The sequence below is a fragment of the Megascapheus bottae genome, chromosome 2, assembly GCF_031878675.1.
Source record: "Megascapheus bottae isolate mThoBot1 chromosome 2, mThoBot2.hap1, whole genome shotgun sequence".
In the NCBI taxonomy this organism is placed as follows: domain Eukaryota; kingdom Metazoa; phylum Chordata; class Mammalia; order Rodentia; family Geomyidae; genus Megascapheus; species Megascapheus bottae.
The window spans coordinates 62342036-62357892 of NC_143510.1; the positions used below are offsets into that span (position 1 = coordinate 62342036).

The 15857-nt window shown below is 38.0% G+C and overlaps 1 protein-coding gene across 3 annotated transcripts in view; it reads right to left on the reverse strand.

Annotated features, from left to right (window-relative positions):
- Ptprr (protein tyrosine phosphatase receptor type R) overlaps positions 1-15857 on the reverse strand; it is a 198503-nt gene that overhangs the window by 94781 nt on the left and 87865 nt on the right. For all 3 annotated transcript variants that reach the window (XR_016534601.1, XM_090328250.1, XM_090328251.1), the window contains 2 exons: positions 3207-3320; positions 796-951 (listed from right to left, as the gene is read on the reverse strand). Coding sequence is in view for 2 of the 3 variants with exons in the window: in XM_090328250.1 (XP_090184376.1) it covers positions 796-951; positions 3207-3320 (270 nt within the window). In the remaining variant the exon portion in view is untranslated. The remainder of the gene's footprint in view (positions 1-795; positions 952-3206; positions 3321-15857) is intronic.

The following is a 15857-nucleotide window of genomic DNA, read 5'->3' on the forward strand; positions in this document are numbered from 1 at the left end:
ACTCATTATATGGCTTTTGTTGCTATACCCTGGAAGTCCTTACATTTAGCGTCATACTATATGGCCTTATTTATCTAGATTTTGTGGAACCAGTCTTTTAAGGAAGGCTGCATGTTCTCATTTGGCCAGGCCATCCTGTATTCAAATGGCATTTGTTTAGTATCAGTTGTATGTAAAGACTTCCACATATATTTAAAACTACTAATCCAGTTTGTAAGGTAAAGACTATATCCAATTTGGATATGGAGAAATCAGGGCACAGAGAAGTTGACACTGTACAGGGAAATAAATGATGTGACTGGCCAAAAGGCATATACGTTGTGTTACCCCTGGGGTTCAAATATGCTTTTATGAACAATTTTCACTAAATATGGTATTTGATCTCACAGACTTTCCTGCCTAGGTTGGCTCAGAACTTCATTTCTTAAATCTCAGCCTCTTGAATATTGGGTTCAGCAATAGTTTTGTTTCTTAACAACTGAATCAACTGTCACAAATGTATCTTTTATTGGAAGTGTCTAAATAAGTTACAAAGTCACAAGGTTTTTGAAGAAGAATGCCAGAAAATGAAACTTGAATATCAAAAGGCACTTAACTTACACTGATAAACATAACATGTAAAGCAACAGAGAAATCTGACCATCAGGGAGAATTTTTTTTAAAGATATTTTTTTTTAAAGCTAAAAATCAGAAAAGAAACAACATAGCTTTCATCTTAAAGCCCCATGGGGTTTCATTAGCATCTCATCCTAGCTGTACAGACATTTAAATGAAATATTCTGAGCAATGACATACCTCAGGGAAGATGTCGGTAATTCCAAACTGGGATAAACTTTGCTGTAAAACATTGATGTTAAGTGAGCGCAATACTTCTTCAGATGGCAGAGTATCAGGCTTTCCTGCTTTTCGGTTTATAGGAGATACAAATAGTTCCACACTGTTCTTCTTTTCCTAGTAAAGGCAGAATATTTCTATGAGTTAAAGACATTTGGAGCAATTTGTCTTAGGAAGTAAAGAAAATCACAATCCTAGCAACCTAAAAGTTACTTTAAAGATCACACTGATTGGTTATTCTCTGCTAGAGTTAATGTTAGCCAGTTCCAAATCTAACCATCATAAAAATGGCTTTCTTTCAATTAGTTGATACTCTGAAGTTTGAAATTTTATATTTTCCTGCATGTTGGTTTATTTTCATGTGTGTGTGTGTGTGTGTGTGTGTGTGTGTGTGTGTGTGTGTGTGTGAATCAGTGACTCACTATCTTGCTCAAGCTTGCATGACATTCTTCCTGTCTCCACTTCCCAGGTGCTGGGATATAAAAATGATGTGCTACCATGCCTGGCCATAGGTTAGTATTTTTAAAATATTGTTCAGAAGTTCCTGGAATAATTATGCTTAAAGAAATGTTTTAAGAAGCAAGTAAAATAAAACATGAGTCATCAGGGCAATCCTAAAACATCACCACTTTGTATTTTTCTTATCACTTGTATGAATGCCAGTCTAATGAGACAAGTGTTGCCTTGAAGCCCCATTTCTGGTGCTGGTCACTTCAAATATATGACACTTTAAAAATCTACCCTTTGGTAGAAAAGCATCTGTTGTATGTGGATGTCATGATACTTTCCTGATACTGAAAGGAAGCCAGATTTTTGATCATAATGACTACAAACAGAAAAAAATCCTGAACACCAGATAAATGTGGCCTTAACATGGGAAGTATTATCTTTTACCACTCAATACACTCGCCTCAGGGAACTGTGAGTCTTTGCTTTTTGACACAGAGCTTTCTTAGGATATTGACTTTTCTTTGAATACAACCTTTCAGAAGTTCATCCAGATATAAAATGAGGGACCATTTCTGTATGTGCAGGAAGAACAACAGTAATTGGCATTTCTACTCATGGGAAAGACATTGGTGATCATTATGAACTAATAAGAATTGCAGTAGGATGGAACATTTGTTTTGTGCCTGTTAGGTGCCAATGTATTTTAATTCTGTTACTTCATTTAATGCTCAAAACATTCCCTGGAGATGAGTATGGTGATTCTTCCCTACTTTAACAAATGAAGAAATGTAAGCGGTTTGCTTGTGGTTGGTCACAAGCTGGCTGGGTTGTGACCTTGCTGGCAACTTAGTGTGGCTCTGTCTGTCTTTCTCCAGACACATGCTCTTACTTAACAGACTCTGTCCCCTCGCCTATTATAACTTTGCCTACTACAATAGCTACTTTTAACAATGTTTCTAATGTTCTCTCAAGATCTGAATACCCTTTCCTGGGTGTGGCAAATCCTTTCACCTTTGCAAACAGTTATTATGCTCATTACATCTCTATGGATGAAGATACATGTATATATATACATGAAGATACATGTGTATATACAAAAATAGGTAGATCTAGGGCGGGGTGCATGGCCTAGTGGTAGAGTGCTTGCCTAGCATGCACAGAGGCCTGGGTTTGATTCCTCAGTACCACATACATAGAAAAAGCCAGAAGTGGTGCTGTGGTTCAAGTGGTAGAGCTCTAGCCTTGAGAAAGCCCAAGGACAGGGCTCAGGTCCTGAGTTCAAGCCCCAGGACTGGCAAAAAAAAAAAAAGATAGACCTAGACTGAAGACATTTATAGTACCCAAATCTGTTTACTTTAATAGGATATATCTTGGATATAAAAGCCTATTAAGTCTGGGGTCTTTTTCTTTGATCCTTTCTCTTTTCCTCCTTTCCTCCCTTCCTCCCATCATGAGGCTTGAGCTCAGAGCCTGGGTACTGTCCCTGAGCCCTACTTCCACTTCTGGTTTTCTAGTGGTTAATTGGAAATAAGAGTCTCATAGACTTTCCTGCCTGGGTTGGCTTCAAATGCAATCCTCAGATCTCAACTTCCCAAGTAGCTAGGATTATAAGCGTGAGCCATAGAGCTTGTGTCTTGTTATTGTTGTTGTTTGTGCAGAGGGACATTTGGTAAATAATTTAGGCTTCATGAGCCAAACAATTTGCTTACAGTGACTAAGTCATTGGAAATAGCCATAGGAATTACGTGTTTCAGCAGATGTGATTTGTTTCAATAAAATTTTATTTTATCAGGTAGTCATATCAGATTTACCTGATGAGTCACAGAACTACAGCCTGAGCCTTTCAATGATTATGATTGGGATTATTTTAAACCAGCTTGAATTGTGGGAAGGAGAGCATGAAAAGTGGAATATGGTCTTACAATGAGACGATTGACGTGCACTTGCTGGGGTAAGAGTCCTAAAGCCGCCGCCACTCCCTGACGGAAGATCCGAAGCAAGGTTATGTTGAACTTGTTTACATCCATTTGTAGAGTCTGGAAAACAAAAACAACAACAAAAGAAACCCTAATTCAGGTAAGCATTTCCTCTAGGACAGTCAGTTCTGGACAGATGAGTGATTGTAAGAACTTTGTTGAATCTTGATCTAAATTGAATCGAAGGGTGTGAAGTTTTTTTTTAATAATTAAAATTAAAAATGTAATTGGCACAAAATGGCAATTGTCACAATCATAGAAACAGACATGCAAGTCAGGCTGACTTTGAACTACGATCCTCAGTACTCAAGTCACCTGAGTAGCTAGGATTACAGGCATGAGTGCAAGGGGTGTGAAGTTTTACACAACGTTTTAATGGTGTTAAAATGGTTCAAAATGGTATATAATAATGCAGTTTTTCCAGTCATTTAAAAACATCACTAAGTGATTAACTCATAAAGAATTTCCATGTCATCCCTTGATCTCTTTTACTTTCTGCTCAGGTCTGGATGACAGAGTAGAATGCATAGCGAAGTGTATTTTAGCTACACAAGCTGAAGAACACTTTTAATTTGCATTCACACACCATCACAGAGAAAAATATCATTATCATTATGTTTAAACCATGAAGTAGTCTACTCTGTGTTTTCAAAAAATGCATTGTGATGGTTTAGGATATATGCTTGCAAGAGAAGGACACAGAATATATGATATATATATATGTGTGTGTGTGTGTGTGTGTGTGTGTGTGTGTATGTGTGTGTGTGTGTGTGTGTGTGTGTGTGTGTGTGTTTCTGGTACTAGGGTATACAGCTTGATTGCTCAGCCAGTTCTCTTCCACTTGAGCAATGCCTCCAGACTGTTTGTTTGCTGGTTATTTTAGAGATGGAGTCTCATGAACTTTTGTACCTGGGCTGGCTTTGAGCCTTGATTCTAAATATCTCAGTCTCCTGAGTGGCTGAGATTATAGGTGGGAACCATGGATATCAGCTCATTTCTTATAATGCTGAATTCACTGCTTTGATAATAGTAGGTTGTCAGCAGTGTTGGAAGACCACAATATTTTCTTCTAAAAAGTGACGGACACTTATAAGGATATACTTATCTAATAAGAAATTGGTTTACAAGTAGTATACAATAGAATAGGAACTCAAACTCAGCCTTTCTCTAAAAGAAAGATACTGCTTTGATAATTTATAATCTTGTTAGGATATAATATTTTATCTATACATAATAGTGGTGCAAAATAAGTAACTGGAAAGAGGTCTAAGTGTGCAATGCTATGGAAATCAGGCACATATAGGAATTTTAGGGGGACATAATTCAACCCCAAACAAGGAATGGGAGGAAAACATCTTTCCTCAAAATTCTAAGGAAACAAGTTTGTATCAGAGAATTGGCCAAGAATTCTGAATCAACAGAAATCACGGGTCACATGGAGTCCTGTGGTGCTCATGCCCAGCTGCATCTTCACCCTTGTTCAGGAGGTCAGATGGGTCCATTAGCAAGTGACTCTAGTTCACAAGAGGCTAGGCTTTATTCATGGGAATTCACCACGAATAAGGCAGTGGTAATGTCTGGGTGGATCAAAAGGAATGGCAGAGGCTCTGGACTCATAATGAAAGGGAGTTAGGCTCTCAATTACTCCCAAGTGTCACACTCATCTATTTCTATATCACTTGAGGAAAGTGAGTTGAGTTTCTATAAAAGATGGCTTTCTTCTCCCAAAAATTAATGATCCAAATATAAAAAACAAAACTAGTCATGTAATGGCACACACGTGTTTTTTGCTTTATTTCAATGCTTTCTTCCTTTTTCTTTCTTTCTTTTTTTTTTTTTTGTGGATCGTGGGGCTTGAATTCCAGCCTGGGCGCTGTCCCTGAGCTCTTCAGCTCAAGGCTACCACCCTATCCCTGGGCCTAGGCACTGTCCCTGAGCTCTTCAGCTCAAGGTTACTGCCCTACCCTTGAGCCAAGCCCCATGTCCCATTTTCTAGAGGTTAACTGGAGATAAGAATCTCAGGTCCTTTTGTGCTGGGCTGACTTTGAGCCTTGGTCCTCAGATCTCAGCCTCCTGAGTAGCTAGGATTATACGTGTGAGCCACCACGCCTAGCTATTTCAATGCTTTCTATAGCCTGAACACAGCCCCAGTATATAATTACATAATTCAATACAGAAAGTTAAACTTGAGCTAACCTTTCAAAGACTGGGAGGATATGGAAATGCAGTGATGAGGAAAAGCAGATTTATAGTTTTAAGCATGAGTTTTGCTAGTCCAAGGAGATTAGTAAAACCCAAGTCTACCTGGTGGCTGAGAATTACAACGGCTTTCCCCTCACTGGCCTGCCTGCTGCTTTTCCAGGCTGCAGAAACTGTCATTAGAGATGAAGCAGTCTGTTGAGGCCTGACTAGTGCTTTGCGCTGTGAGATCAAAGATGACTTGTTCAGGTGGCTTTCCTACAGTACAGACAAGGAACCACTGATTTCTGGCTCACAGATAGTGTTTGTGAGGCAGGGAAAGCAGGCTGGCAGAGCCTTTGGATGCCCCAGGGGCAGGATAGGGAGCCATGATCTCCTCTGGGAAAGCAGAGCCAAGGGGGTTGTGTAAACACTTGAGATCTCAATTCCCAGGGCTAAGTAAGGCTTGTAGCTGTGGAAACAGTATTAAAGCCTCAGATTGAAATGGGAAGTGAGATAGCAACTGTAGATTAAAATAATCACTCACAAGGGCATCTTTGCAAGGAGGTAAAAATTGTGCTTTTGAAACAAAAACTTACAGCCAACCCAAGTGAAGAAGTGAACGGAAGTAATTAGGACAAATGGAAAGCATCTGGTGGGCTGCAGCAAAACATTTTGAATAATTTCCTTCAGTTCTCTGCTTGCCTATGAAAAGTTGTATTGATCCCAGAGAACATGCATGCATTTCTAACTTCTTTCCTATAAAATAATATTATTCTAAAATATAGTTTAAAAATATATGGGGCCGGGAGTTTGGCCTAGTGGTAGAGTGCTTGCCTAGCATGCACAAAGACCTGGGTTCAATTCCTCGGTACCACATACACAGAAAAAAAGCTGGAAGTGGTGCTGAGGCTCAAGTGGTAGAGCTCTAGCCTTGAGAAAGTTCAAGGACAGCGCTCAGGCCCTGAGCTCGAGCCCAGGACTGGCAAAAAAAAAAAAATATATATATATATATTTATATATGTACATATTTGTAGTTGAGAGCAATGATTCATGCCTATAACCCTAGTTACCCAGGAGGTTGAGATCTGAGAATCATGGTTCGAAGCCAGCCTGGACAGGAAAGTCTGGGAGACTCTTATCTCCAGTTAACTACCAGAAAGCCAAAAGTGCTACTGTGGGAGGCTAGCCTTGAGCAAGGGAGATCAGGGCCAGTGCCCAAGTCCTGAGTTCAAGCCCCATGAACAACAAAACAAAACAAAGCCTTTGAGGATCTAATGTAAATCAATAAAGCATTTGAGTACCTTATATGCTCCCAATATTGCATATGAGGTTAATTTGGGAAAATAAAGGTTTCTTGATAAAATGAGAATTTATTTTAGAAAAAAAATGAAAGTATGTAGCTTCCTATAGTTAGTGGATATAGCTGTCTCCTTCTCTGTGAATAATTCTCATAATCACCTCCAAGTTTTTGTAATCTTATTTTATGTGATTTATTTATTTGGCTGCCCTCAGGTTTAAATCCTTAGCTTTATGCTTCAAGTGCTCTACCATTTGAACCACTCTCTCAACACTTTTTCACTTTCATTTTTCTTTTTGATAGGTTCTTGCACTTTTTGCTCAAAGTTGGCCTCAGACCACAGTCCTGCCTAGGCCTCATAAGTAAGATAATCCCCCATAGCTGGGATTATAGGCATAAACTATTATGCCCCATTAGAATCATTTTTACCTTGCTAGGTTTTATGACATTTATATTTTATATAATGAGGAGTTCACAAAATGACAATAAAGTGGACTTTCATACTCAAGTGGTTAAGGATTAAGGGGTCTTCTATAGTCTCTTTCTCTCTTTCCTCTTTTACTAGCTGGATGGGCCTTACATGACCCTTGTACTGCATTGGTAGAGCTTGGAAAGGATGACTCCTGATCCTTAAAACCAATGCATCAAGCATAAGCCATCATCCAACAGCCCTCATTAAACAGTGACATGACATGGAAAGGGTAATAATGTTCAAGAACCCACTACCTGATGAATGTAACTGTAACCTCTCTTTACATCACCCCAACAATAAAAACAAAATAACAACAAAAAAAATGACAAGTCCAAAATAAACTTTGATCACATTAATAGACCAAAGTAGTATGGTAACTAACATTTACCCTGATAAATATACAGTTATCCTATCCACAGGTGATGCTTCCAAAAACCCTCCTAGGATACAGAACAGTATTTGTATATAACCTCCACACATCCATCTATTTAAAATCAACCCTAATTACTTGCAATATCCAATATAATATAAACAGGATGCTGTTGTTTAGGAAATAATGACCAGAAAAAAAGTCTGTACATGTTCAATATAGACCCCGTTTTTTCCTGTCCATACTTGGTCCAAAGAGGAGATATAAAAACTTTGGATATGGATGTCACTATATTCTGTAATTCTTGTAATTATTTTTTTTCTATGTATGTGGTACCGAGGAATCAAACCCGGGTCTTCATGCATGCTAGGCAAACACTTTAACCACTAGGCCAAACTCCCGGCCCCTAATTCTTGTAATTCTATAGTTAGTTATATACTCAAATGGATTTCAGGGCCTATGATCATTTTTATTTTTTTAAAAAAAGATATCATCCTTTCTGAATTCTTTATTTTGATGTATCTCTTATTTAGCTAGATTTTATTACTATGAGTCTTCAATGAAGACTCATGAGTGTTATATTTCCTGAGGCATTATACATTTGAGATTGCATTGATGGTGCCTTTAACAATAAGTAGCAGCTTGGCTGGTATTAAATTCTTTATTCATTCTCTATTATTATTTTGTGCCTTTGAATTCTGCTTCTATTATTCCAATACCTTCCGGCCCTGGAAGTTGCTGTGCAAAATATCCTGGCCTGAGGCCACCAGTCTTGCAGATAGCTCATTTTTCCTGACTGTAATCTCATAGGACTCTTCATCTTTAAAGTTAAGAAAATTTCCTGTAATATCACAATGACCTTGCAATCTGTTGATTCTGAGTTGGTTTCGGAAACACTTTCTTCCATTAATATATTTGAATGATATTTTCTCTAAATATTTTGGTCTTATATTTAAGGATACCAGTTATGTAATTATACATTCTTTGCCTTACACTCTAACGACATTATTTTATGTACATTTTCCTCTAGCCACTTACATGCCTTTATTGAATTGAAATTTCCTTAATTGTGTATGCTGTGGCTCTGGGGCTTGGACTCAGGTCCTGAGCATTGTCCTTGGGCTTTCTCAAGGCTAGAGCTCTAGTACTTGAGCTTCAGCACCACTTCTGGCTTTTTTTCCTATGTATGTGGTACCGAGGAATCGAACCCGGGTCTTTGTGCATGCCAGGCAAGCACTCTACCACTAGGACAAACTCCTGGCCTGTTTTGTTTATTTTTAAGGAAGAGCAGTACTGAGGCTTTAACTCAAACCTTGAGACTGCCAGGCAAGTGCTCTACCACTTAGTCACATCCTCAGATCCTTCCAGTTTGGCTGTTATGGCTTCTTAGACAGGTGAACTGCTTCACTGAATACAACTTTCTCAAAGCAGAGCCCTGAGCTCTAACCAGGTATAGGCTTTCTTGCTTTAAATAGGAAATCATTCCAAAATCTTTTGTTTAAAATTTGTTTTTTTGCATGTTATAATTTTTTTCACTTTTTATTTTTCAATCCTTCAACACTGCTGTATCATATTTAAATTTATCTGGCTTCAGTTAGTTTAAACCTAATATATCAGGGCTCTGAGACCCTTCCTTCTTGCTTCCCTCCTTCCCTCCCTCCCTCTCTCCCTCCCTCCTTCCCTCCCTCCTTCCTTCCCTCCCTCCCTCCTTCCCTCCCTCCATCTCTCCCTTCTTTCCTTCCTTCCTTCTTTCCTTCCTTCCTTCCTTCTTTCCTTCCTTCCTTCCTTCCTTCCTTCCTTCCTTCCTTCCTTCCTTCCTTCCCCTCCCTCCCTTCTTCCTCCTTCCCTCCTTCCTTCCCTCTTTCTGTTTTTATATGTACTAGGCTTTCAACTCAAGACCCATATCTGTTAGACAGCCATTTTAACATGGAGCCGTGTTTCCAGCACAAGCTTGTCAGCTATTTGAAGCCTGTTTTGAATTTGTTGGTATCAGAGTTTTGAGTATATTAGTTGCCAATCAAATTCATGCTTAGACTGTGTTATTGTCCATGTCTTGTGACTAATTTACAATACATACATACATATACATATATGTCCTGGGGCTTGAACCCAAAGGCCTGAGCACTGTCCTTGGGCTTTCTCAAGGCTAGAGCTCTACCACTTGAGCCACAGCACCACTTCCAACTTTTTTCTATGTAAATGGTACCAAGGAATTGAACACAGGCCTAGGTGCATGTTAGGTGAGCATACCACTACTAAGCCATACTCCCAGCCCCCCCATATATATATATTTATGTATACATATGTGCACACATATATGTCTATGTATATATAGACAGGGCCTGAGCACTGTCCTTGGACTTTCTCAAGGCTAGAGCTCTACCAGTTGAGCCTCAGCACCACTTCTGGCTTTTTTCTATGTATGTGGTACTGAGGAATTGAACCCTGGTCTTCGTGCATGCTAGGCAAGCACTCTACCACTAGGACAAACTCCCAGCCATCATATGTGCCGGTTGGCCCCGGCATTGGGGACTGACTGTGGGGTCAGTGACCGTGACCATATGTATAGTTTTTTGAAGGTCATGGGACTTGAACTTTGGGCCTGGGTGATGTCCCTGATCTCTTCAGCTCAAGGCTACCACCCTGCCCCTTTAGCCATAGTGCCACTTCTGGTTTTCTAGTGATTAATTGAAGATAAGAGTCTCATAGACATTTTTAGTGCCCGGACTGGCTTTGAACCATGATCCTTAGATCTCAGCCTCCTGAGTAGCTAGGATTACAGGGATTAGACACTGTGCTTGGTACCACATTTATATTTAATTATAAAAATTTTAAATGCTCATGATAGATGACCAAAAAATACAGTAACTTAGGAAAGATATTATTCATAATTGTTTATCCTATTATCCTGACATAAAAATTGGAGTGAGTTTTAGTATTAGTTTTTTCTGATTCATAAGCTATTATGTGCAAATATACATGTATATATAAAAATCACTTATATACATGCAAATATTTATATATATTAATGTAATGTTATAACTATAAAATTCGACTGCTTTCTTCTTCCCATGATTTTAGGAGGAAACTCTTACCATCAATCTGGATGTTTTGTTTTTGTGTGGCAGCAGCTCCAATTCAGTAATACCCCTGGATTCTTTCTAATTTTGGTCTCCCCAGGGGAGCAGAAGTGACCTGTATATTTGTGCGTTTGCAATAAGATACTGGGGCTGTTGAGTTCTGTGCTTTCCTTTTGGGGTATTCTTGCCTGTACTGATTATAATCTCGTCAGCTCCTTACCAGTGCTAAAGTAAGTTATAAAGGCTGTTCCTGTGTTTAGTGGGTACGTCTAAGAAAAATATGTAGCTATAGAAGAATAACATTGTCGGGTGCCTAAGGCACTTCTGTAGCTCTGAAAGCAAGAAAACTGGCCTTTTCTTTTTATCTCCACAAGCCTGCTTCCTTGGTCTTTTGCAGGCTAGAAAGAGAGATGCTATTTTTCAGCTCACTCAGACACAAACACATGATAGCACCATAAACTCAGACATTACCCTTCTTGCTTAAGAAAATAGACAAGGAAAAAATGACTCTATTTTTTCTTAGCCTTGGTTTCAACATGACTATCTACTGAGACAGAAGGGTCTGAAGAAAATTAAGGTGTATGGTATTATAGAAGTCAGGAGTAGAGAGTTTCCACAAAGGTTTGTTGGTGAAGTCAGATGCAGTTGGTTAAGAAAGAAACAGAGGAGATGAGATTAGTTGATGAGGTTTGAACTCAGGGCCTGAGCACTGTCCTTGGACTTTCTCAAGGCTAGAGCTCTACCACTTGAGCCTCAGCACCACTTCCGGATTTTTTCTATATTTGTGATACTGAGGAATTGAACCTGGTCTTTGTGAATGCTAAGCAAGCACTCAAACACTAGGCTAAACTTCTGGCCCTCTTCCTTTTCTTTTTCCTACCATTACAAATTAAATATCAACAATAGATGAGTCAAATTTAGCCATTTAGGTTAGAATCCCTTAGCCTATTCATTTGAAAGGCTTTTTTTGTAACCTAGTTTTTTCCCTTTCATTTTAATTTTCTCTTCTATTTTAATATTATCTCTTAATTGGGGTGTCTACTTTCACATCTCATAATAATATTCTTGTGAGAAAAGAAACAACAACCTTAACTTTTGCACTCAAGGACTCCTAGAATTGAGCAGTTCAAGGAAGAGCTTTAATATGCATTGTTCTGAAAACTGTAAATTATATACAATTTGGAATATAGTTGCATTATTATAATAAACTATTTTTAAAGATCACTAAGTAGTAATGGTCTTAACTTTCTGGATCACATTTCCTGGAGCAGATAAAGCTGTTGTAAATTATAAAATAATATTTTGTATACTTTAAAAATATTTTCATTTTGATTTGTGAGGTTTTTTGCATTCATTTATACTTATGAAATATTTTATAAAGGTTACAAACATATGCATGCATAATATAGGAAAATAGAGGTTTAATACAAACTGCTTCAGAAACAGAAGAAAAAATAATCACGATTTAACCATGACTAGATATTATTCTGGGTACAGTAAACAAACATAATAGCAAGTTACTTGCTTTTAACTGAGTTTTAAAGGCTTATTATTGTATATTCCAGTCAAAAGAAATTTCCACCTTCATTTCCTTTGATTTTGTATCCTGTTGTTTACTGGATGTTATGACTTTTTTTTTTTCAGTTATCCTGATTCCTGTGTTCTTTTTCAATTGCCTATAAGTCGTTCCTCATTCCTTGCCTCAGTATTTCTCATCCTGGAGGTAGAACATAGCAGCTAGAGCCTGGATGATAGAGGCTGGAATTGGGGCTAAGCCAAAACCCAACAATGAAGCAAAGCTTTGAAAAATAGAGGCCAAACAGACTAAGGTTTCTACATCCTGTCCGATCAATATGACCAAAACCTCACCAGCACTTCCCTGAGTGCTGGCATCCATGAAGCTTTCCTGAAAGGACAGAGGGAATGACCACTGTATCTAATTAACATCAAGAGCAAACTAACTTCAGAGGGCTGTTTCAAGCTGCTTATAAATAGGTGTCTAATGACCAAACCATAATCCTTGAACTTTCCCCAGTATTTTGCTTCCTTAGTCCTAAGTTGATATTTTCCCCAAGCTATCATATATATAAACAGGAACACAAAGAAATAATTGGGGCTTTATACCAGATGATACAGAGCCAGAGAGAGAGAGAGAGAGAGAGAGACAGAGAGAGAGAGAGAGAGACAGAGAGACAGAGACAGAGAGAGACAGAGATAGAGACAGAGAGAGAGGTTGGGGGGGAGAGAGAGAGAGAGACCGAGAGAGAGACAGATATATATATATAGAGAGAGAGACAGAGAGAGAGAGTCAGAGAGAGAGACACACACACAAAGAGAGTAGTAACAGAAACCGAGGGACAGAGGGAAACAGAAAGAGAGAAGAGAGAGAGGTCTCACTTTTATTTTTATATGCTTCCATTCCATGAACAGAAGTATATTATTTCAAGACTTGAAAGCTGACCCCACATAAAAGCCTAAGCCCTGATGAGGAGGGAGGCCACACAGGCTCTGAAACAGTATGTTCCCAAGGTGATCTGGAGTCTTACACTCCCTGGAAGGATGTCATAAATTTACTTTTATTTCCATTCTCTCCATGAAGGGGTTTCTGCTTCACCTCAGTGACTCCAATAGGACTGTGTTTTCCCTCTTCTGGTGAACTACACCATCCTCTAAGAAAATGAACTGAAGTTTATTCGTGTGCACTTGTGTGTGTGTGTGTGTGTGTGCTTTGAAATGTAAGCAAAAGTGCTATGATTTAAGGGCCTTTCAACTTTTCTACTTGGTAATCTTGATGTTTTTGTCACAGTGGGAACTAACAATTTTCTGCGTATCTACAAGTGAATAAAGATGAGGCAGAATAAGTGTTTGTCAATGTTCTTGTGGTCCTTTCATCAGCAGAAGGATATGACAAAATAATACTAAGCATGTAATTTTCTGTCCTGTGTTATTTTAGTGATTAGCAACTCCAGAGCCTTCTCATTGCTCAGAAAGCAAGAGTCTGAGTGATGTGGTGTGAAGTCAAACTTGAATGCACGGATAGCTTCAGTCTATTGTTACTTCTCAGTCCTTACAGTGAAGCAATTTTTTCTTTTTACCTTTTAGCATGATTTGAGTTCATGGTATTGATGGGGATTGCTCTATGGTCAACTTAATTATTAATTACTAAATACTCAATAGGAGTACATGACTGAGCAGAAAAAAAGATTAAAGATAGCTTTTTCTTCCTTGTTACTGTTGAATATAGAAATGACTAATTTAAGACCACTGAATACAGCATCAACGATTAATTGAGAAACTCATTACGGAATTTGAAAACTAAATTTAAGGTTTTTACCTGGTATATTGTATATGCATCTATTTGTTTATTTGAAATAGGAAAGGGAAGGGGGGGAAACAAGATGATTGGGAGGGGTGGGGGAAGGAAATGGGGACAAAAACATGCGAAGAGGTATCAGTGTGTGAGAAGTAATGTACCTACTATCTGGCAAATGTACATTACAATAAAAGATTTAAAAAACCCTAAATTTAAGATTTTAAAATGTAGGGGAATATATTATGAAACCCTACTTTCTTAAAATCCTCCATTTCTATTAAGCATAAGGTTTCAGGAAGTAACACTTCCTTATATTAAAAAGTATACATGTACAAGACATTGAAATGAATGACTGAAATCTCTTGTTTTTCTCTGTCGTCCAAAATCTTAAATCCTGTTTTGAATTTTTTTCTAACCCTTCATCTAACGTTATTATCTATTCATGTCCCACATCAGAGATGTGCTCAACAAAGAAAATCTGGCAGCTTCATGTGTCATGAGAAATAGAGCTTGCCTTTTTGAAGCCAATAGTTTATTTGACTGCTTTTTGCAATATTGAATCAGATGGTAAGTTAATTCAATTTTCTTATTAAGATGGATAGAAATGCCAGAAGTATCATTTTAACATTGTTATTCATCATTAAGAACCACAGATAGCATTCAGAATTACATACAAGTTTATATCAAAATGCTAGAACCACTATATTATTTTCAGACACTCAAACTAAATTCTCATTTTTCATCTCTGTATGCTGGGAATTTATATAATATCAAGTACACAGTAGGAGCTAAGTATACATATTATATTATATAGTCATATATATGTACATTTCTGTTGAACTTAATGTTTTGTGAGGTTTTTTTTTAATTTTTTTTTGCCAGTCCTGGGCTTTGTACTCAGGGCCTGAGCACTGTCCTTGGGCTTTCTCAAGGCTAGAGCTCTACCACTTCTAGAACTAAAGCTCTAGTGCTACAGCACACTTCTGGCATATATATATATATATATGTGTGTGTGTGTGTGTGTGTGTGTGTGTGTGTGTGTGTGTGTGGTACTGAGGAATCGAATAGAACTCGGGTCTTCATGCATGCTAGGTAAGCATTCTGCCACTAGGCCAAACTCCCTCCCCCCATTTTTTTTTTTTTTTTGGTCAGTCGTGGGTCTTGAACTCTGGGTATGGGAGCTGTCCCTGAGCTTGTGAGGTTTTTCATAGAGATGAACTAATGAATTCATATATGATTTTTAATGAGAGCCATAATTCTTATGAGGATAGCTAAGATTAAATAAGAAGGTACTTGCTTTACCATATGAAAAACAACAAAGCTGCCATTCTCAGCTGGGACTATTTAATTCATATCACAAACTTTCATTCACTGGTTCCCATATCAGATTATAATGGAAGGTACTGACTAATCTTTTAGCAAAATTCTGGATGTAAAGATCAGGTCAAAATATAGACTTAGTCCACTCTATTCTTTTCTGCCTTTCTTATTTTTCCAAATGTACATGAAACAAAACAAAAAATATCTGCTCTCCTAATGTGTTAAAAATAAGTTTATATTTTATACAAGGTGTGTGTGTATGGGAGAGGTTGTTGGCAGAGCTCATTGTAAATTTCCTTGCTTACAATATATTCTAATTAATCTCAGCCCTCTATCAGCTCTTACTCTTTTCCAAACACTCAGTTCTAAGTCCTGTTCAAGAAGGATGTATGTATAATTCTGCTCTTTGAAATGAATACACACTGTGTAAGAAACTTCTTATGATGTGTCTTCACTATTAAGATATGTTAAATAAACGCGTGGCATTGCCCTTTAATTTCAGACTTTGAGGCTTAAGCTATTTCCCTAGGTATCCCACAGTTTCTCTACTGACTCACACATGCA